This window comes from Platalea leucorodia (assembly GCF_965183815.1).
Source record: "Platalea leucorodia genome assembly, chromosome: 9".
NCBI lineage: Eukaryota > Metazoa > Chordata > Aves > Pelecaniformes > Threskiornithidae > Platalea > Platalea leucorodia.
In genome coordinates this window covers 51,033,753-51,061,450 of record NC_138831.1, presented here as the reverse complement: position 1 = coordinate 51,061,450, position 27,698 = coordinate 51,033,753, and the positions used below count along the sequence as shown (strand labels likewise).

The 27,698-nt window shown below is 43.4% G+C and overlaps 1 protein-coding gene across 3 annotated transcripts; it reads left to right on the top strand.

Moving 5' to 3' along the window:
* Nucleotides 1–966: 966 nt before the first annotated feature.
* MORF4L1 (mortality factor 4 like 1) lies at nt 967–27,698 on the top strand. 3 transcript variants are annotated; one of them, XM_082321898.1, is made up of 14 exons: nt 1,054–1,096; nt 4,752–5,291; nt 5,804–5,850; nt 9,022–9,089; nt 11,399–11,485; nt 12,225–12,305; nt 14,967–15,029; nt 20,443–20,468; nt 21,084–21,172; nt 21,480–21,581; nt 23,187–23,275; nt 24,559–24,731; nt 25,072–25,156; nt 26,981–27,698. In XM_082321898.1, exons 2-14 carry the CDS (start codon nt 5,258–5,260, stop codon nt 27,063–27,065), a joined length of 1,029 nt encoding a protein of 342 aa, XP_082178024.1. In that variant the 5' UTR covers nt 1,054–1,096; nt 4,752–5,257; the 3' UTR covers nt 27,066–27,698. The 3 variants fall into 3 exon arrangements, with proteins under 3 accessions (XP_082178023.1, XP_082178025.1, XP_082178024.1); XM_082321897.1 differs by lacking the exon at nt 4,752–5,291 and having other exon boundaries at nt 967–1,096; XM_082321899.1 differs by lacking the exons at nt 4,752–5,291; nt 14,967–15,029 and having other exon boundaries at nt 967–1,096.

Here is a 27,698-nt window from a genome sequence, read left to right as displayed (position 1 = left end):
GCGCCGCCTGGGTAACCTGGGGGCGCTGAAATAACCCCGTCCTCCCGCGGCCCCCGCATCCCTTCCCGCCAGCCTCCCGCCGCCTCGCTCCGGCTGCATAGGAGGGAAAAACGTTTGAAGAGCAGCAAACGGGGGGGCTGGGTCCCCCGGAGCCGGTGCTGAAGGGCGACTGGTGGGCGAGGTGTAGCAGAGCCAGGCTGCGGGCGCCCCGGGCCCCGCTTACCCGGAGCTCGGGCGCTTTCCGTACGATCGGGTGCGGCTCCGCAACCCCCGCGTCTGCGCCCGGCTCGGCCCCGCGCACCGCGAGGTGCATCGCCATAGGATGGGGTGACAGCCTCCAGCTGCTCCCCGAGCCCCGCGCCCCCCCGGGCAGAGGGAGCAGAGCAAATGTAGAAAAGCAGAATAAATGCATTTCCTCATCCCCGCGCGCGGCACAGCGGGCCGGGGGCTGGCGCCGTCCGGACGACGCTGACAGCCCCGCAGCTTTCCCAGCCGGTTGCGCCTGCTGCGGCTCCATCCTGCCGGCCTTGGGTGGGGTGGGGGGAGTTTATTATTTAAGTGATAATGTTAATTATGCAAATAAGCTGGGGCAGCGTGCCCGCGCGAGCGAGCGACGCCCCCTGGCGGCCGCGCCGGGGAACGGGCGGGGGCGCGGCCGAGTATGGCGGCGCTAAAGGGCTCTACAGGGCGCCCGGCTAGCTCAGTCGGTAGAGCATGGGACTCTTAATCCCAGGGTCGTGGGTTCGAGCCCCACGTTGGGCGCATAGCTCATTTTACCAGCCTCGTTGTTTTCTTTTTGCTACCTTTTTTTTTGCTTCCACTCGCGCTGCTCACGGCCCCCGCAGCCAGCAATGGACGGGCTTCACCCTCCCGCAGTGGGGGACCTGGGTGCGGGGCGCTCCGCCCCAGACTACAAGTCCCAGCAGGTCGCGGGGGCGGCGGCGGGGCGCAGGGCGCCTGCGCGGGGCGGCGGGGGCCGGGGCGGCCGCGCATAATGCGGCGGAGGTGGTGAGGCCCCCGCGGGGAGGGGGCGGGAGGAGGGAGAGTCACTTATAAATGGCGCCCAAGCAGGACCCCAAGCCCAAATTCCAGGAGGGTGAGTGCCGGGGGGCGGCTGAGGCGGGGTGAGGGCCGGGGCGGGGAGGCCCGAGGGGAGGCGAGGGGGCGGAGGCCTGGTCGGGAGCGGGCGGCGGGGTCCCGGGGCGCGGGGTCCCGGGGCGGCGGTGCAGGCCCGGCCGTGCAGGCCCGGGGCCGGCCCCCGCTGGTTCCCGCTGCCGCATCCCCCAGCGCTCGCTGGAAGGCCGGGCTTGAAGCCCGTTGTTTCCCCGGCTTGGCGGCGGCGGGTGGGCCGAAAAGGGACAAAGGAAGCGATTTGGGGCGGGGGGGATAAATGCGGCCGCTGTTTCTGAAGAGCGGGCCTCTGCGGGCGGGCTGCTGCTCGCCCAGCGGGGCTGACGGGCCGGCCCCCGCTGCAGGCGGCCCCTGCCCTCGGCCCGGGCTCCCCCTGGGGCCGGGGCAGGGGGTGATGGCAGCCCCGCCGTCCCGGGCTTGGAGGCTGGCTTTCGGTAACGCCTTCAGCCAGACCGGGCTTGGCCTGCAGTGTTTGTGGTCCCTCAGCGCAGGGGTTTATTTGGTTTTTAGCTTTCAGTGCTCAGCCCTAACAGTGTGGGAATATGTGGGGGAAAAGCGAATTCCTGTAGGCTTTGTCGCTCTTCGTGTTCCTCGTCTTTCCTACCACCAAGATGTGGGGCTTTCATATCCCCTGCTATTCTAAATATGCTTCATTTTCTCACAGGTGTGAATATTCATTGGCATTAAAACTGCTGAAATCTCCCATCCTGTCAGAATTTTAATCTTCTCGAGTTTGAAGCATGCTTTTTATTTCCTCTTTCTTAAAAGGGAGCTCAGTTAGGGATGCTCATGCAGGGGGAGGCACGGGGCAGTATTTGGCCTACAGCTGGCAGTTGTGGTGGAGTCCGTATTTACAGCAAAGCACCAGATTTTGGTGGTTTAGGTGAATAAGGATGATGATTATGCTTTTTCTGAGACTTACTTTGCATACATTTTGATTTTTAGGTAGCGGTTCTGGTTGTTACTAATATAAGTAAATGAAAATGCCAGACAATGGTAAATAAAAAGTCACTTCACCCTCTCCTCTCTACCTGTCCCTCACTTTGGCTTCGAAGCAGGACTTTCCACATGATGTGATTTATCTTTAAAAGCGCAGTTTGCAGAAGAATGGCTGGATCCGGCCATTCTGGGTAGCTTAAACAACACTGTAATTGTACGTGCTTCATGGCTGCTTGTGTCGGAACGTGTTCCGTCGTGCATCGGCATTCCATGCCATGCGTTAATACCGATGGTGGTCTTAACCTGCAGAAATAATCAAGACTTTAATGTGTGATTCACATTATAATAATTAATGTGAAATCAAGTGAGCTGCAGAAACTAAAACTTAAGTAGAATTCCAGGCTGAAATTATGTTCACAGCTGTAGGAATATAAGCAACCTAAATTTAGTACGGAAGTTAAAATTTTTAGGCTTTTTTCCACAATGTAAATGTGTTTGTGATCTCAACTGTAACATTAAGAGGGAGAACAGTGCTGCGAATAAAGCTTCCTGCAGGCCTAAAACTTAAATGCTTTATTGTGGCCCTTACAGCATGACAACTGACAATTATTTTAATTGTAGATTTTCAAGCTAAATGTGCACTGAAGAGTGGTAGGTAGCCTTAGAAGTTATCCATATTGGCATTTTTCACAAAGCAAAGGGTGAGGAGGAGACTGAATTTATTGTGAAAATCTATAAGACCTAGGAAAACCTAAATGTCAAGCTAGAAGCATGAGTATGCCCCTTGAAATGAAGGGGCTGATGCGTCTATGCAGGCATGACAAACGAGATCAGCATTGGGGCAGCTATGAATTAAGAGTTGTGGGTACTTAAGGTGTTCTGCATCTCAACGCTGACTTTTTTTAAAGCAAATACAGAAGAGTCTCGGATGTCAGATTCAACTTTTGAGTCACTTAAGGCAGATTTTTTTTTTTCTTCTGCCGATGTTGATGAGATTTCTGTGTTTTCTGGTCTGTTCTGAAGATGCTGGTTAGCCTGCTGCTCTGACATCAACAGGGAGACTTCATCGGTAGTTGTATCCTTGATGCGCAGATGCAGCATCTCTTGTTTCTATGAATACTCTGCATGTAAAACACCCGAAGGAGCGGGTGGTTGAATTCTGGCTTCCAGGAGCTTTTCCTCCCGTGAAGGTGTTGACGGCGCGGTGAGGCCAGAAGGCGTGCCCCTTCGGAGCCTGACGGACGTCTGCGCAGCACGCGCTGGCCAGCGTGGCAGCCGTTTGTACGCAACAGAACCGCTCCGTGTAGCTTGGCCTTCAGGGGTGTTAACAGAGCACGCTCCGATATTTTCCACCAGCTACAGAGCTGTTCTCCTACGAATCCTGCCTTTGGGATAAGGAATAGGTGTGGGTGTTTCGCTGCGGCGGTGGCAACGTGTGGGAGAGAATATAGATTCAGAGGAGAGGCCTTGTGCATGTCTGCAGTAAGCTGGGAAGGAGCGAGAGCCTTTTAGGTTATCGTGAAAACAGAAGAACCCTTTCTGCAAAACGGAGATTCATGTTGTGGTTTTTAAAAGTAAATAAAATAATTCTTGGTAACTGTGGACATCTTACCTAGAAAGACCTTGCCCAATAATGGAAATAGAGATGTGTTTTCCAGTAGCACTGGTGAGCACCGTGATTCATGAGGATAATAATCTAACTTCTGATTGTTAGCCCTGATTATAAAGACATTTTCTTTTATTAAGTAAAAGTACTGAATGTATCAAAATAGGCACTTCTGTGAGAACCTTTCTAAACCTTTTTCTTTCTTGATATATATATATATCAAGATATATATATATCTTTCTTGATATATATCTTTTTACCAGCTAAAATACATTTCTGACCTAGTTTTGTGCTCTTAGACTTTACCACGGATACTTGTTTCAGTTCTACGGAGAGCATAGGGTCCTACAGATTGGATTATAGCGAAGTCTTAAAACACGAGCAGTTCTTTCTAGTCAGTGTAGGAATGGAATAGTAAATTTATAGTTGCATCTTGTTCAATCAGAGTCTGGATGCGTTAGATGAAACGTGATGGTAGCCGTGCTGGTTGAAGAGGCTGTTGCTGTATCTGCTTGTCTGCCAGTCTTGGTGGTGAAATGGCATGTCGGAAGGAATTTTCTTCAAGGAAAATCGGGTGGTTTGTCATCAGCCACCCGACAGACTGTGTAACTGCCCTGACCCTGCCAGCACTGTGTTCTGGGAATGAGTGCAAGAGCTGCTCTGCCTCCTCACCAAAAAAAAATTTGAGATGTGGGGACACTCAATTTCTGCGTGCAGAATGAGTGTCTGTCTAGAGCCCGTCTGGTTAAAAGTCTTGTTAATGTCAAGTTATATGTCTGTGGGGTAAAGCCAGAATTGTACAGGGTTCAAGAGGGTCAGAGTTAACGGTACGATGTGCCACTGACTGTATTTATCACTTGAATATGCAGAAAGGGGTTTTGAAGAGCAGAGTAAAATTTACAGTGGAGGATACTATAGCCCGTGAACTGGTCCTTCCTCCACCCTAGTCGTTCCTGAGCTGCTGACAAGAAGGTGGCATGCAGAGCTGTGTTAGTGGTGGGACAGCCCGCTTCTGCGCCCCTCCTTCCCAGCCCAGCCTGGGGACTGAATAAATACCTGCGTATGTGTACTGCAGAGCATGCGCATGGTGACCGTGACAGCTCTCTTCTGTCCCGTATGCCCTGGAAACAGCGGCAAGAACTGGATGTGTGCTACACCCTGGAGTGTATCATGCAGCTTGTCTCTCTGAAAGTGTGAGGTGCTGCAGCTTTCAAGAAGGAAACATCTGTACTCAGATACCCTGTGCGAAGTACGTTCGAATTCCCACGACGTAACCACAAAGTAAGACCTTGCCATTGAGGGGAAAAAAACCAGACTGAAGAACAGTCTCTTCCTACTTAAAAACCACAAAATGAACAATTTTTCTTGCTGTTGTGCAAACATGGCATTCTTCTGTCCTACAAGTCAGATGGGGAGACAATGTCAGGGTCTCTCTCTTCCTGACTCCATTGAACTAGAAATACCAGGTGGTGGCCTTCCTGCAGGAAAAGGAGCACTCGTAACACTCGCTGTCATTCGTGTCAGAAGCTTAAGACGCAGAGGTGATGTCTTATGAGAGCTGACTTCCTGCTCTGAATCCGAATGCAATGTCATGGAGACGAAAGAATCCCTTACAGTAAGGCAGTTTCACCTGCTTGCTACTTGAGTACTTAGGCTGAAGTAGTCCATTTGTATCGAGCCAGTGTGTTTTGGTGTTTGCACCAGAAATTCAGGGCTTTGAAGGAGTTCCCTGTGCCAACCTTGCAACAGGATGCAAGGGTGTCCGTAACTTTGAGTTGGCAGAGGCTGGGAGTATGGGTAGGGCTGCAAGTTTTGGTGCCGAAGTCACCAGCCGTTTTGCAAAACTCTGGGCAGGTTTGGACGTGGTTTGCATGCAGCTACCCTTGCGTGAGTGCCCTTCAGGGAGGCCCTCGGGAATCTTTCCTTCATGGCCTTAAATAATCACAGCTCTGATCCTCTTTTGTACGAGAGTGAATTTGCTACCAGCCTGCTTCTCAAACCAGTATCTGCCTTTGAATTTCTTTCCAGGTTGACACTGGATTCATTCTATGTTGTGCTTGATGACATATTTTACAGAAATGGTGCATTGGTGGTGTTCTAACATGTTCATCTGCAACTTTCTTTCAGGTGAACGAGTGCTTTGTTTTCATGGACCTCTCCTTTATGAAGCAAAGGTATGTGTGGTTGCTTATTGCTGCAGATGCTTCTGACTGTTCCCCAAGAAAATAAGGAATGGTATTAGTTTACCTGCTGTGCCTCACTAGATAGGATTAAGGACTGAAACGAAAATGAAGGAAAACCTGATAATGTATGAAATTAATTAGTTTTAAATCATGGAGGTCTATGTTATAGAAAAATTCCAGAAAACCCAATGGTACTATGGAGCTATTCTGGTAAACTACTAAAGGCTGGGTGGTCTTGTGTGTTGAACACCTGATACACCTGCGTTCCCAGAACACTGAAAAGCGTTTGTGCCCATAGGACTTGGTGCTGGTGCTAATGCATGAGCTAGTAAGTTAGCTGCAGCTTCCTCAGAGGTGTAGGTGGCTGAGTACAATCGGTGGTCTTCAAATGGGACAACGCTGCAGAAGACAATGCTGGATTGAAGTGACAAAGGAAGTGGCACTCTCAGTGCTGGCTTTTTAACTGCAGAAACCATGCATTGCGGATTTGTGACTTGGAGGAGTATCCCTGCTGCTTCAGTTGCAGGCCTCTGCTGCGGCACGTTCAATGATGGGCTTTTCCTGTGGGCCTTAAGCAGATGTCGCTGCCGTGCCATCTGTTTTACTGACGGTATAGCTCCTATTTTGGCTGCCTGTTTCCACTTCCTCTGAAATTGAAACAAAGGGCTTTTGTAGCTGTGTGGATGAGAAGACTTGCAGAAGTTCCTGGGGCACCTTTAACAGAGATTTAAATCCATTAGGTTTTACTATCAGTAAATGTTAACTGATGGGACAACTTCAGAGAGGTGGTGGTAGGGAGGCAGCTAGAAATACCCGACATCTCTTTTCATGCTATCAGGAAATAGTCATTCTAATGTAAAAATAACATCCAGAGCGTTGACAGGGGATGTGCTTGTCTAAACCATTTTCACTTCAGTGATTCTGCTCTGTTCTCTCCCTTGCTCTAGAACTGGAGGACAAGTTCCTTGTGAATGTATGCTCAGAGTGTTGTCTTCTGCCAGTGCCTGCCCAGGTGGTAGTACAGAGAGGAATCAAGGCTTCTGGTTTTGTGGAAACAGATCTCTGTTAGCAACAGTCTTAACTCTTTGGTCAATTAAACAGCCCAGAGCTGCTACAGCAGTGTGCTTCTCCGTGCTGTGCTGTGCCCCTCTTCTCCTTTACGCAAGGGTGGGATGAGTGTTGCAGGAACTGCCTCTGCCAGCTTGGTGTGCTAGAAGGGATTTCCCAGGTGGCGAGACAGCTTTTGGCTGGCTGTTTATATTGAGAGTCTGGATCCTTCTGGGCTCCTGAAATAGCAGAAGGAACAGGACTTAATTTTACAAAGATGCTCTGTAGGTAGTAATGAATAATAATCTTAGCTTTCCTCCTTTGATCTGTTTTTCTTCTGTGATTCTCAATGCGTAAGTTATTTTGTTCCTGATGACCGTATCCTTGGCTTCCCATAGCAAGGTGATCAGAGAAGCACTTGTTTGTGTTGGAGTAGTATGAAAAATTATGACAAACAGTAACCGTTTGTACGTCTCCGTACAATGCAGAGTTACATGAGATTCACTTAAGACACTCCTAACCTCCAGCAGGAAGGAAGATATTTTGGTACAGAAATATATTTGAATCTTCTTTTACTTCATGCTCGGTTCTTGTATTCTTCAAAACAAGTAGACGCTTCTTAAGCACACGGTCTGTATTTGGCTGCCTTTCACTCCGGGACTGTCAAAATGAGCCACTGGTGCAGTAGTATGTCAAACAAGATTAGGATATCCTTACTCCTAGTTGCAGGTCTAGGTGAGACTGAGTTTTAAGTTCAGTATGTGGCATTTTGGAGATTAGTACTGAAATAGGATGTTCCTCTCTATGTTGACAATTAAATTTTTCTTAATTGGAGAGGGTACAGGAAGGAGTCACCACAAAGGTCTTGAGAAAATGCTGTACAGCAGAAGGCTCTGCCCTCTCAAATACTTAGAGGTAACCCAATTAGCATGGAAAGGAAATAGCAATTATGACTTTTACGAGTCATTTTTTACTTCAATGGGAAAAAAATCCTTAAAAAGGGACTAAAAGCTAGAGCCAAAGAGGGTGATTCTTCACGTTTTACACCACCCTCATTATTTTGCTGTTAAAGTGGTACAGTGGCATCAGTATCTCGGTGTATCCGGAACAAGACTTGATACCTTTCTGGATGAAAAGTGCCTTATTCGAGCCGAAGTTGGTGGATTTAATGTGGTATAGCTAAGAAGTTGAGGTACATGAGGTGGATTATGTAGTTTCTGTTCTGGGCTGTGCTTTTGCAGGAAAAGGCATGTCTGTGGCTATGTTTTCTTTTACATAGATGTGGTAGCTTGAGCTCTTAGGTGCCAGGCTGCGGGGGCAGGAGGAGGTTGCGTTATCGGGCAGCGTGCACAGTTGTTGCAGCTCACCGGAGCACGTTCCTCTGGATGGGCTGAGGCAGGGTCTTGCAGGCTGCGAGTAGGGCTGCGCTGAACCAGGAGGCAGAAAAGTTTGCGAGGGACGCTTCTGAATCCGAGTGATATTGTGGAGTGGTTGGAGCAACCTTGTTATGTATGCGTTCCCTCTTTCAATGGTCTTGCCTTAATATCAGTATATGAGGAAGTTACTGTATTCATAGGCCAGTGTTTTGATGGAAATAACTGTTTTTATTTACCTCATGTATACATTCTTAACCTAGAAAAAGCCCTTACTGCAACTCTTTCTACCGAACATAATGCTCTCTCTGTGGCTGTAGAGATCCATATTATTTATTTTACTTTTGAAGACTCCTCTACTTCAGCCAGCTTACCTGTCTGTGAGGTAGGGGCCTGCATGTGAACCAGCTCTCTAGTGAATGGCTTTTGGCTAACCTGGGGGTAGTGACGTGATGCTTGTTCACTCTTCTGGTCATCCTCAGGGGTTTCTGATCCTTCTCGCGAATGAAGGCATCCCTTTGGATAGCTGAGCAGAGTCGCTTGTTTGCCTAGCCCTTCCAAATCGGTCAATAGGCAGTAACTTGTGTTAGAGAACTTACTTTCTGCTGCGAAATAGCTGCCGGTATTTCAGTTGCTTGCATGGAAATCTCTGCATGTTTAAACCCTGAAAGCTAAAAAAGCAAAACTCATCCAGATCTCTTTGTTCTCACTGGTACTGACTGAACTTTCTTCTCCTTTCCAGTGTGTAAAGGTTGCCATAAAGGACAAGCAAGTGAAATACTTTATCCATTACAGCGGTTGGAATAAAAAGTAAGTATTGCATAAAATGAAAGCAGTATTTCATTTTCCTTTATGGGAAAATGCAAGCTTTGTCAGTGTGGGTGCGAGCGTGATGGCCTAGCACTACCATGCCTGTGTCCTTAGGAGATTGTTTCTGAAACCGACCTGAATGGTTTTTATACCTAAGCCAATGATTTAGAGTAACACAAAACATGGCCTAACTAACCATTTCCTTCAGAGCTTTGGTTGTGTCGCCAGACTGGCTTAGGGCGTCAGTAGACTCGGGAATGCTTTATAGCATTCTGTTTGTTCAAGTTTGAAAATAGTTACTGTAATTCCTCCCTGGCAGAAATAGCTAGCACAAAAACTTCCTTGTTATGTGTTGGTAGGAGAGGCAACCCCTGCTGAGGCGGAGCAAAACTCTCTACTCAAACACGCAGTGTACTTTACTTTTATACCACTTTTGGCAGCAAAGATTTGGAGAAGCATGCCTTAGTGGAGGCTGCGTTCAGAATGGCAAAGGCTGTCTGTTTTAGTCCTTCACTGGAGCAGGTTGAGCCCGTATTTCAGTTCTTGCCTCTCATGCTAAGGTAAAGTTAGAGATACCGTTCCCTTCTGCAAAAATGGTAGGATTCTAGGTGAGAGACTTCTGAAGAATAAAGATGTCTCCATGAAATAAATGTTCAGCCTATTAAAGGTGAATACTTTGAGATTATCACATTTACATAATGGTCTTTTTTTCTTTCATTTGAATTCTGTTCTGTCACTAGGTTTTGAATTCAGGAAGAGTGGAATTTTTTTCTTAGCGATTAAAAGCTTCAGCCCTTCAGACTCCAGAAGTCTTTCAGAGAGCACTTTTTCCTCTTTTGTTTTTTGTTTCATTTCAGTGCTGCAGACTCTAGAGTGAAGACTCTTAGTCACTAGTATCTTGATCTCACTGATGTGACTAAAAGCTGAACTTCATGTTTTAATATGTAGCTTTTTTAAATGCACCCGCACACCCTCCCTGCCAAGTGGCCAGATAAATGTTTTATTGTAAACACCAACAGTTACAGGGAGCGTAATTGGTTCTTCTGGTGGCTGCTGTATATTAATGAGGCAGCATAAATCTGATACTTCCTCTCCTTGCTTATCTCTGATGAAGGGTGCCATAAGTGATGTCGTGACTCCTGCTTTTCTTGCTTGTGCTGTTTGAGTTTTTTGCCTTCAAGCTTCCAATTAACTACATTAAAAGTGGCATTGCTGCAAGATCTAGACAACTGGGGCAATATAACTCCTTAATTTTGGTTTCTATAATTATGGTCCTTTCTTACTTCTTAATTGCTCGACTGCTTAATTTTTTTTTTTTGCAAATATCAACAGTTAGGATACCAAAAAAGTTGCTTCATCATACAGTATAATGTGCCGCACAGTTACATAGCACTTCTTTTGAAGGTCTCTTGCAGCTGTACAGGCAGGAGTAAGATAAGTGGCTTAAATATCTGACCAAAGCATGATCCTAAAAACATAGTCCTAGAATGCGTACAGCTGGACGTGTGTTTCTCTAACTTTTGGACGCTAAGCTTGCCTTGTCTTAATGCTCTTGAAGACCTTGTACTCCTGTAGTAGTATTGGGTTTGACACCTTGATGTTCTAAGATTGGCAGCTATAGCCATGAAATGAAAATGACACAGAACTCTTTATAAAGAGAGCTTGAACTTGCATACTTCAGAATAACTTGGCCACTTTTAATGTGTTTTATTTGAAATAAGTTGTCAGATTGCTCAGATAATCCACTCTTTGTCAAAGTGGAATTCTTGCTCGTAATGGCAATTTCCCCAACACCTGTTCTCTTAAATCGTTCACTTCAGATTCTTCAAATATTCATGCCATCTTGGTTTCCTTCACAGACAGAAATCAGAGCTCTTCTTCTTACAGTAAGATCTTATTGCTGAATTTGTTAACCTATAAAATGTTGGAATAGATAAAGGAAACTTGCGTCGTAATATAGTTATGGCTACAGGTGTCCCATAATTTAGTAAGTGTAGAATTTTTTTTTTTCCCTGAGATGCTTCTTTTAAATTTAAGACACTCCCCTCCCTCCTAAATTGCCCATACTTCAAGTTTGGGAGACTCTCTGGAAATGACTGAGGGTTACACTTCCCTAGAAAAATCGTTACAGCTTCAGTCAGTGGGGAATGCATTTGATAATTTACACTTCCAGTTGTGCCAGTCCATGACTTGACACAAACGCAGAGTTCAGCCTCAGATTCCTTGAAGCTTTTAATTGACTGTTGTGTGTAGAATGCAATTACGTAATGTTTTTGAATGATCATTTGATTTTTTTTTATTTTTTTCAGCTGGGATGAATGGGTTCCAGAAAGCAGAGTGCTCAAATACGTGGATACCAATCTGCAGAAACAAAAAGAACTTCAAAAGGCCAATCAGTAAGTATTTTTGTTAGAAGTCCTTTGTCAGTAAATATTTTTTTATAGAGCCTCAATCCAACAACTGTATATCAAGGGAAGTTAGTGACTGAAAAAAAAAAGCCTTCAAGAGGGGTTCATATGTTCACTTATTGTTGAGATGCTTTGGCTTACAGAGGCGTTCTGATCGTCATCCTCTAGCAGTTTAGAAAGAGCAAGCTGCTACTTAGCTTTAAAATGGTGACTTGAGGTTTTAAGGAAGAGTAGGTTGATGAAATGGAGAGGGAGCCTGACTGACTGCAAGTACATCCTGTAACATGGAAATTAGGTGGCTAAAAATGACCCTTCTGCAGTGTCCTTAAAGTATATTGTTAAGTGGTATGGATCTTCTCAGACAGCTTCGGGATGCCTACAAATACTTTGATTTTTATGAACACTAATCTTGTATTTCTTTACTAGAAATGCTTTTATTGAGAGGCTGGTTTATATTTTTCAGAAGTAGCGTGCTGCTTCCACCTGATTCAGAATAGCAAGGATGGTGGGAGGGGGAGGAAACGGGTGTTCATCCTGCTAAGTGTTGTATGAAGAAGCCTAAATCTTCTTGATATTGAGTTGTTCCTGCTCATGACGCATACTGATTCACAAAGCCATTTACTAGACATTCTCTAAATGTTTTGCATAACCCGTTACCTTTTGAGGGAAAACAATCTTTTTTTTTTCTCCATTAAAGTCTTATTTACAAATTTACTCTTTTTTAAAGGGAACAATATGCAGAGGGGAAGATGAGAGGTGCTGCTCCGGGCAAGAAGACTTCTGGTCTGCAGCAGAAAAATGTTGAAGTGTAAGAAGCTTTTTATTACAAACAAACAAACAAACAAAACCCAAACCAAAACACAAAAAAACCCCAAACCAAAACAAAAACCACCCAACAAACCTCCCAGACTTTTGCTTGTCAGTTTTACTATTGATCTTTAAATAGTAATTTTCTTAGAATGGTTCTGCAGGCTAAACTACAGTACTTCTGACACAACCCATATGAAAGTTGTGTTTCACTTTTGGAGTATCAAAAAGGCCTTTGTTGAAGTATTTTATTAAAACTGCCTTCTTAGATTGTGCAGTGTTTAATACGGAATCGAGGTACTGAGTAGACACTAACACTCTGTACTTTTTCGCACTCTGTTCCTCTTAAGCTAGTGAACTGACACTCAAAAAGTGGTGAGTCCCTGTAAGATTCGTGTATCTCGGTGAAATCGGTTTCTATATAGAATTGTACAGTTCTTCCAAGCTGTGCAAGCACTTTTGAATAAAATCCTTAAAATGCCTTGCCTTCTTCCTGTACAGTTGTTAAAACTGCATTTCAGGAGTCTTTGTTCCGCTGTTGTTGACAAAACGAAACCCATATGCTATTAAAAATGGTTTTGCATCTTAAGAGACCAGAAGCAAGCTCAGACATTTATTAGAAAAAATAATTTCAGGATGTAACGGTCAGATTTCTTTCATTCCATCCTTTTTGTTTTTGAGAATAGGCTTGTGTGGTGTTATGTTTGGATTCTCATACGCTCAGTACAGCTCTACTGCTTTGCTCATGTGCCATGAAACTCTTCTGTTTGGGGTAGTACTTCACTTAATTATGAAGATGGTCATTACTAATGTGATGTTTTGAACTCCTGACTTCATTTATGATTCTAGTCTTCATGAGGAAGCTGCTGAAATGACATCAGTTCCCAAGAAGAGCATTTGGCAGTAGCCTCAGATTTCATGTCTCATTTATGGGCAACTTTATGTCATGAAATATGTGTCATTGATTTGAGAAGTGCAGCGGTAGTAGGTACAGGTTTTTTTTTTTCTCTAGATCCTGAATGCAGATTTCACTTTGGGATTAGTCAAAGCCTAGCCAAGGCTGTAAATTGGCTCTTGGGCTCTGGAATGGGGAGTCCGATGGATCTGGCCATAACGCTGCATGCATGCTCTCTTGTGGTCTGTTGCTGTAGATTCCCAGGTGCTTTAACACCACCGGTTTGGTGTGCTCTGTCAGCTCAGGACGGACCTCTGGCAGGGACCTAGTCGCCCGTTTGTCTTCATTTGGGGGTGAAATAAACCCCAAGCCAAATGTCTGTTTGGACAGTTCCTCATGGATGTCATTAAAAATCTAATTAAAACAGATCTAAATTATGACCATTACTAATTTGGCTGCTTAAGGGGTTGTTACACCTGAGTCTTCTTGTGTTTTAGTCAGTGGGAGTAGACTTAGTTTCATGTGTAGCTTTGACACAGGTAGCGATGACTCAATTGTAAATGTCTACGATTTGCATTACAGAGAAGATCCCAATAGTAACTTCAGGATTAGGTTCCCCGTACTGTCAGCTTTACTCATCTTGATAGTGCAGGCTGATTGCAGTGGGATGAGCTGCTCTCTCTGGCTGAGTAAATGCTAAATGTTAACCTGTGCTTGAAATCAAAGTTGGCTTAATCCTCTCGACCACACGTAATAATGTTGCATCCAAGGGAGACCCACACAGCAAAAATGACTTCATCTTAAGTCTCTGTGTAACTCCAAAGCTTGAAAGCATGTTACCGGGTCTGTCTTTACTCTCTGGTTGAAACCAGTTGGGGAAAGGGAGTGGCTTTGCTTTTTGCTGTCATCGCTGTCCTCGGCATGGGTGGTTGTTTCCAGCATAGCAAAACAGACAGTAAGCTAATTCTCTGAAACTTCTGTTTCATGTTGATTGGAAAAATTAATTCCTTGATGGTGGATTTTCAGAGTTGTAAAGGGGAAGAAGGAAAACTATTGTCATTAGAACAGCAGTCTTGTGTTATGAAAGTTACTTACAACAGGGTCCCATATGCTCGTTGCACTGATCTTGCTCCTAGTCTCTAGCCATTACCAGCATCCAATGCATCCTTCTAAATTAGACCTGTGCTGCTTTCAACAAAGCCTCCCTGTTTTTCTTCCCTGTTTGGAGGCTGAGGAAGAGGAAATACTTTGCCTGACCCTAGCAGCGATGCAGGGTTGTGATACTGATTTGTTATTGACCAAACTACTGCTTCTCAGATCCTGCTTACAGCTAAAGGCAAGATGGCTTCTGAAAAATCTCAAAATACAGTTCCAAAATAAAACTTCTGGATTGTTCCCTTGTTGTAAATCTAAGGTCATTGCAGATACATAAAGTACTGATGGTGGGGAGGGGGAGAAACTGATCACACAACTATTCTAAAAGGGTAACACTGTCAACCTATTTGGGCCTCAAAATTTACCTTTTGTAGCATTCTTGGAGGATTGAACAGAGGGAAAGGTAACCTGTATTTTGAAACTTATTCTTCAGATAGCCAAACAATAATGGAAAGGAAATCACAATCTAAGCACAACTTATCCTCCAGGAATGTTCAGTAAGACTATAATATGCTGCTAAAAAGGTAAATTTTTGAATCTTAAATAGATTCTCTTTAAGGCTAAACACGAGGTCTGACATTCTTTCCTTAACTCAACCCCCATTGTGCCTAGATTTTTCAGACGAGATGGAGCGCATACTGTTTGCTGTTTGGAGACCCCTACAATATCGACGCGGTGAGTTAAGGATGGATTGTCAAACCAGGATTTTCATCCTGAAATCCAAATCTCCTTGCTTTCATAGATTTCTTTTAGAGACTCTTAAAGTCCTCAGTTGCATTAATGTAAGCTTTGGTAGCAGTTCAGTTAATGATTACAGGTACTGCGGTATATCATTTTGGTTTTTTGTATTTTTTAAAGCCAGTACGGACTACCAGTTTTTAGTTTCTCTGAAATGTACACCTTTTCAGTTGGGAAAGGGTACAATATGAGTAGTCAAATGCATTCAGTGTGTCCACTGTTTAAAACAAAGCGGAGGACAACTGACTTCAGATTTTTGAAACTGGATAGTTCTAGAAGATTGCAGTTGGTCTGCATGCTTACCGTAGCCTGGAGTTCTGCTTCCATGGAAATCGGTAACAAACTGCACTGTCTTCTCGAAGCCTTGGGAGCGAGGCTGCTACGACAGATGGTGTTAGAAATGTGAGGTTTGAACCGGCTCCTTAATGCGCTGTATTTTTATTGTTGGCTTGAGTCTGTTCAGAATAACTGTGTCTGTAAACTGCAGCAACTGGTTCAAAAAGCTTTCGAAACCGTTTGTGAGCAGTATTTGATCGAATAGAAATGTGCATGAAACGCAGGTTGTATACACTTGTTTTTCAAATAATTGTTCATCTTATGATAACTAGAAGCTGTCATAGAAAGAAATTTTGTATGGTTATAGCAGGTTGCCAAAAATGAAATATAACACTACAGATACTGGCTTCTCCAGACTGTTTTATATGTAGCTCTGCTGAATTCCAGCTCCTAAGAGTTTATGCTACCTTTGATGGGCCTGATATGATTAACTTGCAAAAAATCAGTGAACAATCAGAGTTAACGGGTGCTTGGAAAATAAGAAGGGCAGCTGAGAGTGTTCTGGAGGGAAGATATGGCACCGAATAACGAATTTGAGAACAGCATCTGTTTTTAAATGAGATGTATGCAAGCAGTCTCATCGGAGATGCTCTCAAAACAGTATCTCAACTTGGGAGTTATTGTTTTTTCTTCTAATAGAAGTCTTGTTCTTAATCTGAACATACTACGCAAAGGCATATGCTCCTGCTGCCTGTCTCCTGTGGCATCCCCTGCTATCTTTGGCACAGCTAGTAGCTCTCTCACAAGCTACTTCACGTCCTCTAAATGTCAAGCGGCATGTGAGCACTGCCTACGTGCCAGTTGTCCAGGGCCGTAACAACGTTGGAACGGCTACACCGGCTCAAGCAGGAGATTTTCCTAACCTCCTCTGCTCTCTGATGGTCACCAGTAACATGTGCTTAGGGATAGTAAGCGAGTCAAGTCTGGAACGCTCTTCTCCCCCAGATACCCTTTTGGCTTCTAGCAGCCTGGGATTAAGGGACTTCGGAGCTGTAGGCTGTATCCATGTGATGGGTTTAATAGCCCTGTGTAGGACTGGCTTATATTTATCTAATAACTTCTGAACCATTTGGACTTCTGGCATCCCCATCATCTTGTGGCAGCGTGTTCTCGTTTTAATTCAGTACTGTGCTGAAAGGGGAGGGAAGAGGATGGCTCCTCCTGTCTCTTTAATGTCTGCTGCTCTGGTTTTTTGGTCTTTTTCATCTATCTTGAGGAAAGATTGATTAGTTCATCAGGCTTCACCTTTTGTCGCTGGTGATACCTCTGCCACATTTCCCTTCTTCCTGCCCAGTTGGCAGCTAGCGAAAGCCCTTGTCTGCCTGGTTGCTCCTCGTATAGAAGCTGTTGTACGCTGCCAACTGTTCTTTGTTCTCTTTACCTCTTCTAGTTTTATGGTGTGCCTTCTAAGGTCAGGTTGCCTGACCAGGCACAGGAGACATAGGTGTATATAATCCAGACTTTGGTTTTTATCCTTTTGCTGATAATGTTCGATGGTTTAATTGAATCTTGATCGGAATGCTGCTTCTCACAGCGAAGTTAGTGACCAAGCTGCTCGAGCAATAGTGGCTGCTTTCATACTTTTTTCCAACATACTTATTTTTCACACTTGAATCCTTCCATTTACTTTTTTATTACTAGTCACCTGGTATTAGGAGAGACTTTATGATTTCTTAAAGCTTCGTTACAATTGTTGTTTTATCAGTAAACTGGCACCTAATCTCCTTTTTCTGGCATTTACAAATGTATTGAACTCAAGTGCCTGAGACCAAGTGGCAGCTGCCTTCATTCTCTGCTGCTCATATCTTAACCAACTATGGTAGGGAGGTTCTAACACACCTCTAAGTCCCTTCAAAAGGCACAGGGATTTGGGGAAAGTAAAATGCTTGTAATTGTCCACAACATTTTTATCTACCTGGTCATGGACTCCTAACTGTTGTGGAGTAGTTAAACTTTCCAAAGTCTTGGTTTTTTCCTGATGTCATTTGTCTGTGTTGAATTCTATTTTCTAAGCTATTTTTATTTTCTACTGACAGTTTTCTAGACATGTCCCAGAAGATGCTCCGGTTTAGAGCTCTGAGCATTCACACCAACTCCTTTGCGCAAAGATTGCTGGCTTCTTGAGGTGGCACCCAAAGCTCTGTGACAGATAGTTCATTATCTTTCTTCTGCTGAATGTCTGTAAAAGGCGCAGCGCAGTCTTCCAGTATGTTGTCTTCTATGGCATCCTCTTTAGGCTCGCCATTTGATCGTGAACACAGTCCTGTTTTGGATGCTGAGGTTGGAAGTTCAGTATTACGCTCCTGTGGCATGGACTACTTATTTTCCTTCTGAGTCTGTCACCTTTGATATATAGCATTTCATTGTTGTGAGTTGTTCTGGAAGCTGTAATACTGCTTGTTTTCTGCTGATTATCTTGTTTCTACACAATTTCAGATGGTTATGTCAGTAGTTCATTTACTTCTGGCTTTCTAATTCAGCCCCACATTTTCATCCCCTGTACTTGACTATTCTTGTTACAGCTGCGTGTTGTTGTTCGGCTAAAATAAAACCCTGCAGTGAGGGCTGGGTTAGCTGCTCACCAGAACTGACGGCTGGCCCTGCTGCTTTGAGGAGGTAATGGCTGACTACAGGGGGATGCATCCTTTAAGTTTGAACTGTGACATCTTCAGCACCTTGCAGCTCTCTTCAGTCTTTAATTAAACTCTTTTCACAAAGCTCCCTTGAAACATCGGGGCTGCTTTTTAGTTTTGTTGTTGGTTTTCAGTGAAAAATGCCAGTCAGTAGAGAAATATGTGAATGAAGAATAGCGGTTGGGCTGTACTTTCTGTATAAGAGAAGTCAATGAAAGCTTTTATACTGCTTTTATACAGCAGTATAGGGCTTGCTGTTCATAGTGTAGCTGTGAAGTGGCACAAAAGGATGGGTTTTAATCTATCCTAGAGGTGTTTCATCTTTTTGTGTTGCTTCAGGACTTGCGTTCCCTTTGTCTTTGCAGGAAGGGATTATTTGCTGTCATGAGGAACACGCACAGTGTTCTTCAGCTCTGTGTCTCAAAATGAGAGTCTGCTTGGTCTGATTAATGGAATCTAGCTATCGAAGATGTGCTGCTCATCTCTGGCTACAACTTTTATCAGCAGGGCTGTCTAACCTCTGCGATACAGATGCCCCATCTTTCTCCTGGACTGAGTGAGCTGCATGCTTCAATTACTGCACACGACAGCAGCGCTTCACCTCGCACAGCTGCCTTCACCTAGTGAAGAGTATTATTCCAGACAGTCTGTCAAAATCTGCCAAGCGCTAATGTTTTTCTCTCTAACCTTAGCTCTTTCTGCTTGTTTCCTAACTCAGATTTGTCTTTTAGACTTTGCACAGATGGCTGCTTTGACTTGAAGGAGAGGCATATGACTTGAATATAAGGAATCAGGAAATATAAGGAAGGAGGTGGGAGCGCACAAGCAACTGCCTAGAATGGTTTATGCTAGACTTTCTGCTTCAGTAACATCGATGGGGTTTACTGTCTTAATTGCAGTAGTTCTCTAGGTCATTTATATTGCCTGTCTGTTCCAATTTTATAAGACTCTGCTTCTAGACTAATGCTTAACATTATTTTTATCTTGTGATTTTTAATTCTGGAAAGAACTCCCTGTTCCTCCTTGTTTACTCTAGGTTTGGAAGAAAAGACTTTCTCTTCAATGCACAAGTCTGTTATCAGTGACTTGGCAATTGTTCCTTCTTCCTGGAGAGAGATGATCTTTATTCTGCCCACAGTTTAAGCCTAATGCTTGTTTGACTTGAAGCTTGAAAAAAGCCTTACTCTTCCTATCTTCAGACCTTCCTAAAAACTCTGCCTACTTCCTGAGCCAGATAAAACCAGTTCAAAGCCTGAATACAAGAGTCACTTGAGATAGCGGTGAATTTCCAAGGAAATAACCTTGTACTGGTAAAGAGTTTTATCCACACAATCTGCAATTTTTGGAGAGGTTTAACTGGACTCCTATTAATAGTGAGCAGATTGAAACATGACTAGTAGTACTCTTAATTAAAATTTTCTGAAAATGGTTAGTAAATATACAAAGTTAAGATAATAACAAAAATACCTGCCAGGACGGTTTAATTTTGTCATTGATGCTCTCGACCTATCTGAATATTTACATGTCGTGTGCATTGTATTTCAGGTGTCTTTAAAATTTTGGAAGTACAGCTTTTCCTTTGGAATAAAAATAAGGGCTAAGGATAGAGACTTTAGAGAAGCGTGAAGTGTATAAATTAGAAAACAGTAAGTGTTCAGAGAAGCATTTGGAAGAAGATAAATATTAGGGACAAGGCCATTCGGTACTGTTCCAAATGTTCCTAATAAATGGCAGGTGTAATTGCAGTCTCCCCTGAAAGATGATGGTGGAGTTGTAGGCAGTCTATGCAGCTTCACGCATGTCATTCTGGTAGTGCTATTTAAGCATAAGCATTTATGTCTGCTGGTGCTATTTAAGCTTCCCTCTACTGCTGTAGTGGTAAAACTATGTGTTTTTCACTACTTTACTGGAAGACTTACCCAATAATTCCCAGCACTCCTGTTTCCTTGTGCCATATTCTGTCTCTAAGTGATCCCTGAAATACAGAAATAAAACACCTACAAATCTAGTGTAGTTTTCCAAAAGCACTTGGAAAGTATGAAACATCTCTAGATATTACTTGCATAAGTGTCAGTCAGTACTGTTTTTAAATACTTGTGTGTTCTTGGCATGCCTTCTAAGGTTTTGTAGGTTTAAGTTAGCGATTTCTCCCCAAAAATGGTGAATGATAACCTGCTAAATGAAAAAATCTTGTAGTATCATAATTGTGATGCTAAATCATATTTGGCAGTTCTTACATGTGCTTTTACCCAACTGCTCCATAGGCCACCGAGTATTTGCTCGTTGTTCTGAATGTAATGGACAACTCTTCTGGCTTTCTACTTTTGATTCTTTAAGTACCACTATCATTATATTTGCAATAATTTGTGTTCTTCTTGCAGGAAAACAAAAAAGAACAAACAGAAAAGTAAGTATGTCTTTATTTTGTATATAAGCAGATATCCTTAGTGAAGGATTCTTAGCTGGAATAGGACCTTAAATCTGCCTCAACTAAGTTTAGTTACTATTGCCTTGTGTTGTTCCTCTTGGCCTTCAGATGTATCTTCCTCTTGGTCAGGAGGAACGCATACTTTTCTGGTTTGTGCACAAACTACTTGTTTCAGTCTGTCAAGATCTTGACTTCTTGCAAATTAAAAGCAAAGTGATATTTCCATGGAGCTGTTGAAACAATTTAATAGGTCAAATTTACGTTTTCTTACTGAGATGGAGATGTGACATATCTGCAAAGCTGAGTCGCTGGTTCCAAAGATTCTTCCGAAAGATACTGATGTATTGGTTTGTTTTTAATGCAGGAACCGCCATCTTCAGATAAGTGTAAATATAGCAGTTTAAACTGTTACAAATTATGGGCAACTTCCAGAATACAAGTAATATTTAAAACAAAAACAAAAAAGTGAAAAGGTGACCTGAGACGAATCTGAGCCTTACTTTTAAATCTTTCTAAATCTTTTTTTACTGGTATTCTTACTGACTGACCAGATTTCTTAAGCAGCATAATGTCTTTTTTTTTTTTCCTGTACAGCTCCAGGAATTGGAGAAGGGAGCAGTACCAGTGAGACTCCTCAGCCTCCTAGGAAGAAGAGAGCTCGAGTAGACCCAACGGTTGAAAGTGTAGGTATTTCTGATCCGCACAGGATTTTTGATAGAAAACAGAAAACATTTCTTTGCTCAGAAATACAGACAGTGGTACTTTGTCCTGCAGTAGGGCAGTGTGAAATGTTACAACTTGCAAAACCAAGGTTCCCAAGTGGCCTTGAAAAAACTAAGCTATTTCCTTGTTCCCTGTGGAGCCTGGAGGAGTTATGGTAGTAATTCCTCAGTCCAGTGGTGTATTTCAGTTGTAAAAACAAGGAATGTGGGTGACTCTTAGCTTGGACAGTTATCTGAAAGTAATTGGTCTGGCTTCACTTTTTTTTAGGAAGAAACATTTATGAACAGAGTTGAAGTAAAGGTGAAAATCCCAGAAGAGCTGAAACCATGGCTGGTAGATGACTGGGACTTGATCACCAGGCAAAAGCAGGTAATTGGTCAAAAGAGCAATCTGGCCAGGTATAGGCGAGGACACTGAAACTAGCATTTCATCTCCTCTTCCAGTGCAGTGTAGTGAAATCTCGTGGAGAGTTTGACAGCAGCCTGATGGCTTACTTGACAGTTCTCATTCTGGTTGGATTTTAACCAACGGTCACCTGTGAGGAGGACTGTGGCTCAGCAGCGTTGCATGTGAATTTGTAGAATAGACTCAGTCTAATCAAGCATAAGCTAGAAAGGCAAATAACTTAAAAAAACTTATTTAAGCTTTAAGTGTGGTGTTAACTCTACACATGCTTGGCCTGCTGGTATCTTCTGAAGAGTTTACTTAGTTAGTAGAGAATTGGTCTGTAGGAACGTCACATGTGATGCATATTTTATCTCAGCTCCTTCCTGCCTTTTTCACGTGTCACTCACTGCCAAGTTCTGCAAGCATCTTAAGTTGTTCTACAGCTCTGACAGAAAGCTGTTGCTTAGGATAGCGATTCTTAACTTCTGCCAGGGTGGATCCATATAAAGCTTCCCGATACAGTAAATTAAACCTTGCTTTCCATTTTAAAAGTATAAAACATTTTCATGAACTTAAAACTTAATAATGAATCATGACTTGTTTCTTGTGTGAAACTGCTTACTAAAATTGGCGAGGAGCATAGAAAAGAATCCTGTTGAAAACTGCTTGCTGTTGTTTGGTAGGTTGCACTTGCGTGCTGTAACTTACTGCTACTCTGAGGTGCCGTCTCTGTTCTTGCACTCCCGGACGTGTAAAAATCTTGTTCAAGTCCTGCGTGGATAAGGCTGACTTTTCTTGGTGAATACAAATCTTAAACTTGCACCAGCAGTGAAGGTGCTTAAGCATCGCTGTGTGTTACACTGTCTCCAGTTCTGGAGAATTTTTTTTTTTTCCCCCCGAATGCCTTCAGACTGTACTGATCTTGTGAATGGAAATAGATAAGCGAACTGGGGCCCACGCCTGAAAAAAACCCCCAACTATGTGAATTTGCTGAGCCTTGCCCTATACGACTGAACTAGGGTCTGTGGGTGCAGATGATCTGTGTACGGTATCGAAGATGGAAGTTAATTCTTGGTGAATCATGGCTGGGAGAATTTGTCTTCAATTCTCTAAGCTCTGATGTAGGTGTGGTACTCTCCAGACTGTGCGGGCAGTGGAACTTCCCGGCAGGTGCTTGGCAGGCTTATTTGCTTCGCAGCAATTGCAGTGCTAGGTGCTGAGCTGTGGGTGCAAGAAGAGGAGCAGACAGAAGGACAGGCAAAACGGTCACCGTTGCTTTTGTACCTGCTGCGTGGCCTGGCGTCGGCAGGTCTGCAGGGGCACGTGTGCGCTTTGCTGCGTACCTTTGCCTCTTGGGGTGACTTTAGCCGTTCATCATCAGGTTGCTGTTGAGCAGCACAACTGTTACAGGTTTTTGGTGTGCACAGCTAAACCAGTTGAGTGTTCCTTTAATCACACATAACATCTTAACCTGTTAATTTTATTCTAGAAATGTCCTTATGTATGTTGATTCAATTTTAGCGTGCAGATATAAATGCCTGCATAAATTGGACAACTTGTATTTGTTTGGTTTTGCTTCTTGTGTAGCTCTTCTATCTTCCTGCTAAGAAGAATGTTGACTCCATTTTAGAGGATTATGCAAACTACAAAAAATCACGAGGAAATACTGATAACAAGTAAGTAGTGGTCATTTCAAACCTTAAATACTTCTTTTGCTGTTGTTGTTGGACTTGTATTTCACGGAAGACTTAGTAAGGTTTTCGCACATGTCCCAGCCCTATGTCCAGCTTTGTGTTCCAAGACCAAGGTGATCAAGGAGTTTAGGAATCTTTGAGGAGGTAATTCAAGAATGCGGTTCTGCTTTCTGGATGTCATTTCTGCTTCCCTCACTTACCCTAAGCCTTTTCCTAAAGGAAGCTGATATAAGCCGAGTGAATAGTTCTCCGCCCCTTTGTTCTAGCTCAGGCTTCCTGCGTTGGGTGAATAAATTCAGTGGCACTTGCTAGGCGCGAGATGAACAGGCTATCAAAAAAGCTGCCTAGCAGATGAGCAAAGCGTTGCTGTACGGGTGGACTCTCCCATGGAGGTAGAGGGGTGGGGGACAGGGAGGTAGACGATGACTTTTGAAGGAATCAGATGGGCAGAGCTAATTACCTGGAGGTGATAGCTTTGAAGATTCTTATTTGTAATTAGCCCAGCAGTCCAGCCCTGACAACAAACAAGGTGTGTTTATTCTTGAACAAAGGCTTCCTGTTTTAAAGGGAGAGAAACTAGAAATGTGAAGTTGTTATCTTCCATTCAAGAGGAAGCATACTATTGACTTGTCAGGGTGTTTTAACATTCTTTTATGTAATTGTCCTAATGTCTGTTCTAAATTTGTTTGCAGGGTGGAATGAGGGTTGTACTTCTCAGACTTGCAGTGTCACTGCTAATTCCTACACAGTTATTCTCCAATTAGTTGTGAAGTTGGAGGCCTGCAGGAGTATGGCATTGAGAGGCCTAGTTAGAAAGGGGCGGTTGCCTGAAGCATTGGGTGGCTGTCCCTTTCTGTTAAGCAGGAGTTCGGTCTGATTACTTAGAGTATTGTACTCTTAAGCTGATGTGAGTTGGGGTTAACTTTGGTTGAAAACACGAGAGCTGGTAAGTGTCCTTAGAAGTACTGCTGCTTTGGAAGGACTGCTCTAAGAGTTAACGTCTTTGTCAGTAGATGACTGAAAGCAAGGCTTTTTTTGGTTTGCCTAAATTCTTACTGAGTTCAGAACAGTCCATTTTTAAAGGAGGTCTTGAAGTGCATCACTCCCTGTGGCTGTACATTTTAAGGCCTCCAGAGAAATTTCCTTGAAAAATCTGAAGGCTGGTAAAAGATCTTTACGATCCTGATGGCCTCGCCAAGCCAACCCTCATCTTGTGTCCACCCAGTCACTTGAACAAGACTTGCAGTGTTTCCTCTGTTTACCAGGGAGTATGCAGTCAATGAAGTCGTGGCTGGAATTAAAGAATACTTCAATGTCATGCTGGGAACTCAACTACTGTACAAGTTTGAGAGGCCCCAATACGCTGAAATTTTAGCAGATCACCCAGATGCTCCGATGTCCCAAGTCTATGGTGCCCCACACCTGCTGAGGTTATTTGGTGAGTATGGCCTCCAGAGACCGAAGCCGAGCAGTCAGAAGTCTTCAAATGCTTCCTCTTCCTCTCTTGCGTCTGGGGGTGTGAACTGCAGAAACCTGACCAGCAACTATGAAACATACGCTTTCGTTCTTTCCTTATTCCACGTACCTAAAATGTTCAGAGCCACTCCGGGATTCAGAATGGAAATGGGTTTGAACAGCCTAGGTATTTTAGGTGGGCTTTATCTATTGAAATAGATTCCTGGGCTGCTTTTATATGCTACTGTAAGGTTTTCGGCAGTACTGAAATACTTGTTAAAGTTGTTGTTTATAACTAACAAGTGCTACTTCTTTTGAAACAGTGCGAATTGGAGCTATGCTTGCTTACACTCCTCTGGATGAGAAGAGTCTGGCTTTGCTTTTAAACTATTTGCATGACTTCTTAAAGTAAGTACCTTTTAAGTCTTTCAGCAAGAAGGAAAAAGTTAAGTAAGCACAGGCTATTGTAATGTGGCCTATTTTCAGTGAACAATTGTTATATATATATATATATGTATATGTATATATCTGTATCTTGGGCTTGTGCATGATGTGTTCATCAAAGACTGCAGTGAAGCTTTCTCAAGCCATGCTGTACAGTAACATGGGTAAGACCGGCTTTAGCTTCTCTCCAGTTATACTGAGGTTATTGCTAGTTAAACGTGTGTTTACGTATCTATTAGTCTGCACTTTTAAACTGTCCAAGTCTGCTACTTGTTTAAAAATCAGTGTTGAAGCATTTATTTGTAGTTGCTATAAAAAGCAGATGCCAATTACACCAAACTATTAAATTGCACAATGGTTGTTACTCAACAACAATTGAGCAAATGTTAAAAACTGATGACCCTTACTCGTGTTATTTCTGGGATAAACTGTCATTGTAGCTTTAGTGCGCTGTACTACGCTGTGGTGCTGTAGGCATGTTATCTTTAGGATGAAAACCTCATCCTAAATACAAGACTTTAATGTGAAATGTTTCTTAAAAGAAAAAAAAGGCTATTTGATTTCAGGCAGGTGATGAAGTACTTCCTCACTGCTCCAAGGAACTATGGAGTCACTTGCTGCTTAGTTCACCTGTAAATGTTTCCTGAATGTGAGATTCTAAATAGAATTAAACTTCAGTTTCGTGCCTATGTCATACCTGTATTCCCCCACATGCACGTATGCTTCCGTGCGTCTGTGCTGCACTGGAGGAATGTAGCGTTACGCTTCTGCAATTTATTTACAGCCATAGGCAGGGACCGGCGTGTGGTATGAACCCGTGTGCGAGCTCGCAGCGTCGCTGCAGCTCTTTGCTTTTGCTGTGCTGGCAGATCTTCTTGGTCAAATTTACTAAAGCTGTAAACTTCCATTTGTGATTATCTCATGGAGAAATGTTCTGTGTATTTTCATACAAGACTTTAGTGGTCTGCTGATAGTGTTTGCAAGTAACTGATTTGTAAATACTTCAGCTAACAAAGCATTAAGCTGTTTTGCCAGTAAATAGTAGCTTTTACCTCAGTGTGATGGGGTAAGCTGTCGGAAGTTGAAAGAAAGCCCTCAGCAAATCCAAGACAGCTCTGTAGTAGAACTAGAAATGGATCAGCCTGACTTCAGGGCAAACTTGCCTTGGAATAGTCCTAGAGGCTTGAGCAGATCGTAGTCTTGTGGGTAAGCCTGAAGTAAACGCAAGTGCTCGAGAGCTTCCAGCTGTGAAGATAGAATTGTGAAGGCAGTGCATGGACCAGAAATCCCCGAGTCCGTTCGATGAGGAGTAATGGCATGTAACGCTTACCTTCTGCTATCGCCCTTAGCTGACCACTGCTCGTTTCGCTCCAGCCGTACTCACTTGGCCATTTGAGTTCCGTGTTTGTGCAGACAGAACTTCATGGTGTCCTGCTCCTTGTCCCTACCCCTCTGACTACCATCGGTAGGAAATCGGTTCTCAGCCCAGCAGCTGACTGAACCTCAAACATCAACAGTTTCATCCTGCTGATCTTAACCTCCCTGTGCTCACTTGGAGCCAGAGTTCCTCGACAACTTGTTTGGAATTGATTTTTATTTTTTTTTTGGCATGAGCTGTCAAATCTTGACTTGCTCTACACAGCTGACTTTTTAGTAGCTACATGTTAGATTTGTACTGTTGAAATCATGTTTTATGGTCTCAGCAAGCACCTAACGATTCACTCGTGATGCTAACCAACGGAGACTTCAGGCAAGAAGGTAATTTAATCTTTTCGTTATTTTTCACAGGTATTTAGCAAAGAATTCCTCCGCACTGTTTAGCGCCAGTGACTATGAAGTAGCCCCTCCTGAGTATCATCGGAAAGCAGTATAATACTGTGCTGCTTTGCAGCGAAGTGATAATTGGATCCTTGTCATACTGTCCACTGCTACATCTTGTTCTTCACCTTTCTATTGCACATGTGTCTCTTGCACAAATTATGTAAACGTAAAGTGAATAAAGTTGTGTGTTTAAAATGGAACTGGCATTTGTAAGTTCTGAAGATTTTCTTGTCCCCAAATGGAAGCTTGGAGTTTAACGGGAACTCTTTGGTGTTTCTGGCTTGCTACTGTTGTTTGCATCAGTGGAATGTACAAAGATTGCGTTACGAGGTCTCATTGTACGAACTCTTCCGTGCTCGTGGGTCTGTCGTGCCATTAAGATTTGCTTCGCTGACCCGCTGTATTGCGTAGTAACGACAAACCCGGGCGCTCGGACCCGTCGGGGCTGTGGTCACCTAGTGTTGGTGCTATCGATTAGTCTGACTTTCAAACCCATTTGCGTTCTTGGTGTTGGAAGTAAAATGTTTGGTTCATAAATGTATGTTTTTATTTAGATAGTGGAAGGACTGTGACATTTTTATATTCTAACAATAGGAAAATGCATTATCATATCGTAGTGTCTTGGAAATGTTAGTCTTTCACAAAGCTGTTTTACAAATCTTCAAATAAACTTTTTTAATTTCAA

Excerpts from the sequence above, each read along its gene's own strand:
- MORF4L1 (XM_082321897.1), top strand. The coding sequence starts at position 1,057 with ATGGCGCCCAAGCAGGACCCCAAGCCCAAATTCCAGGAGG. Across the intron at positions 11,486-12,224 it reads GAACTTCAAAAGGCCAATCA|GGAACAATATGCAGAGGGGA; the intron begins GTAAGTATTTTT and ends TCTTTTTTAAAG. Across the intron at positions 21,582-23,186 it reads TGATCACCAGGCAAAAGCAG|CTCTTCTATCTTCCTGCTAA; the intron begins GTAATTGGTCAA and ends CTTCTTGTGTAG.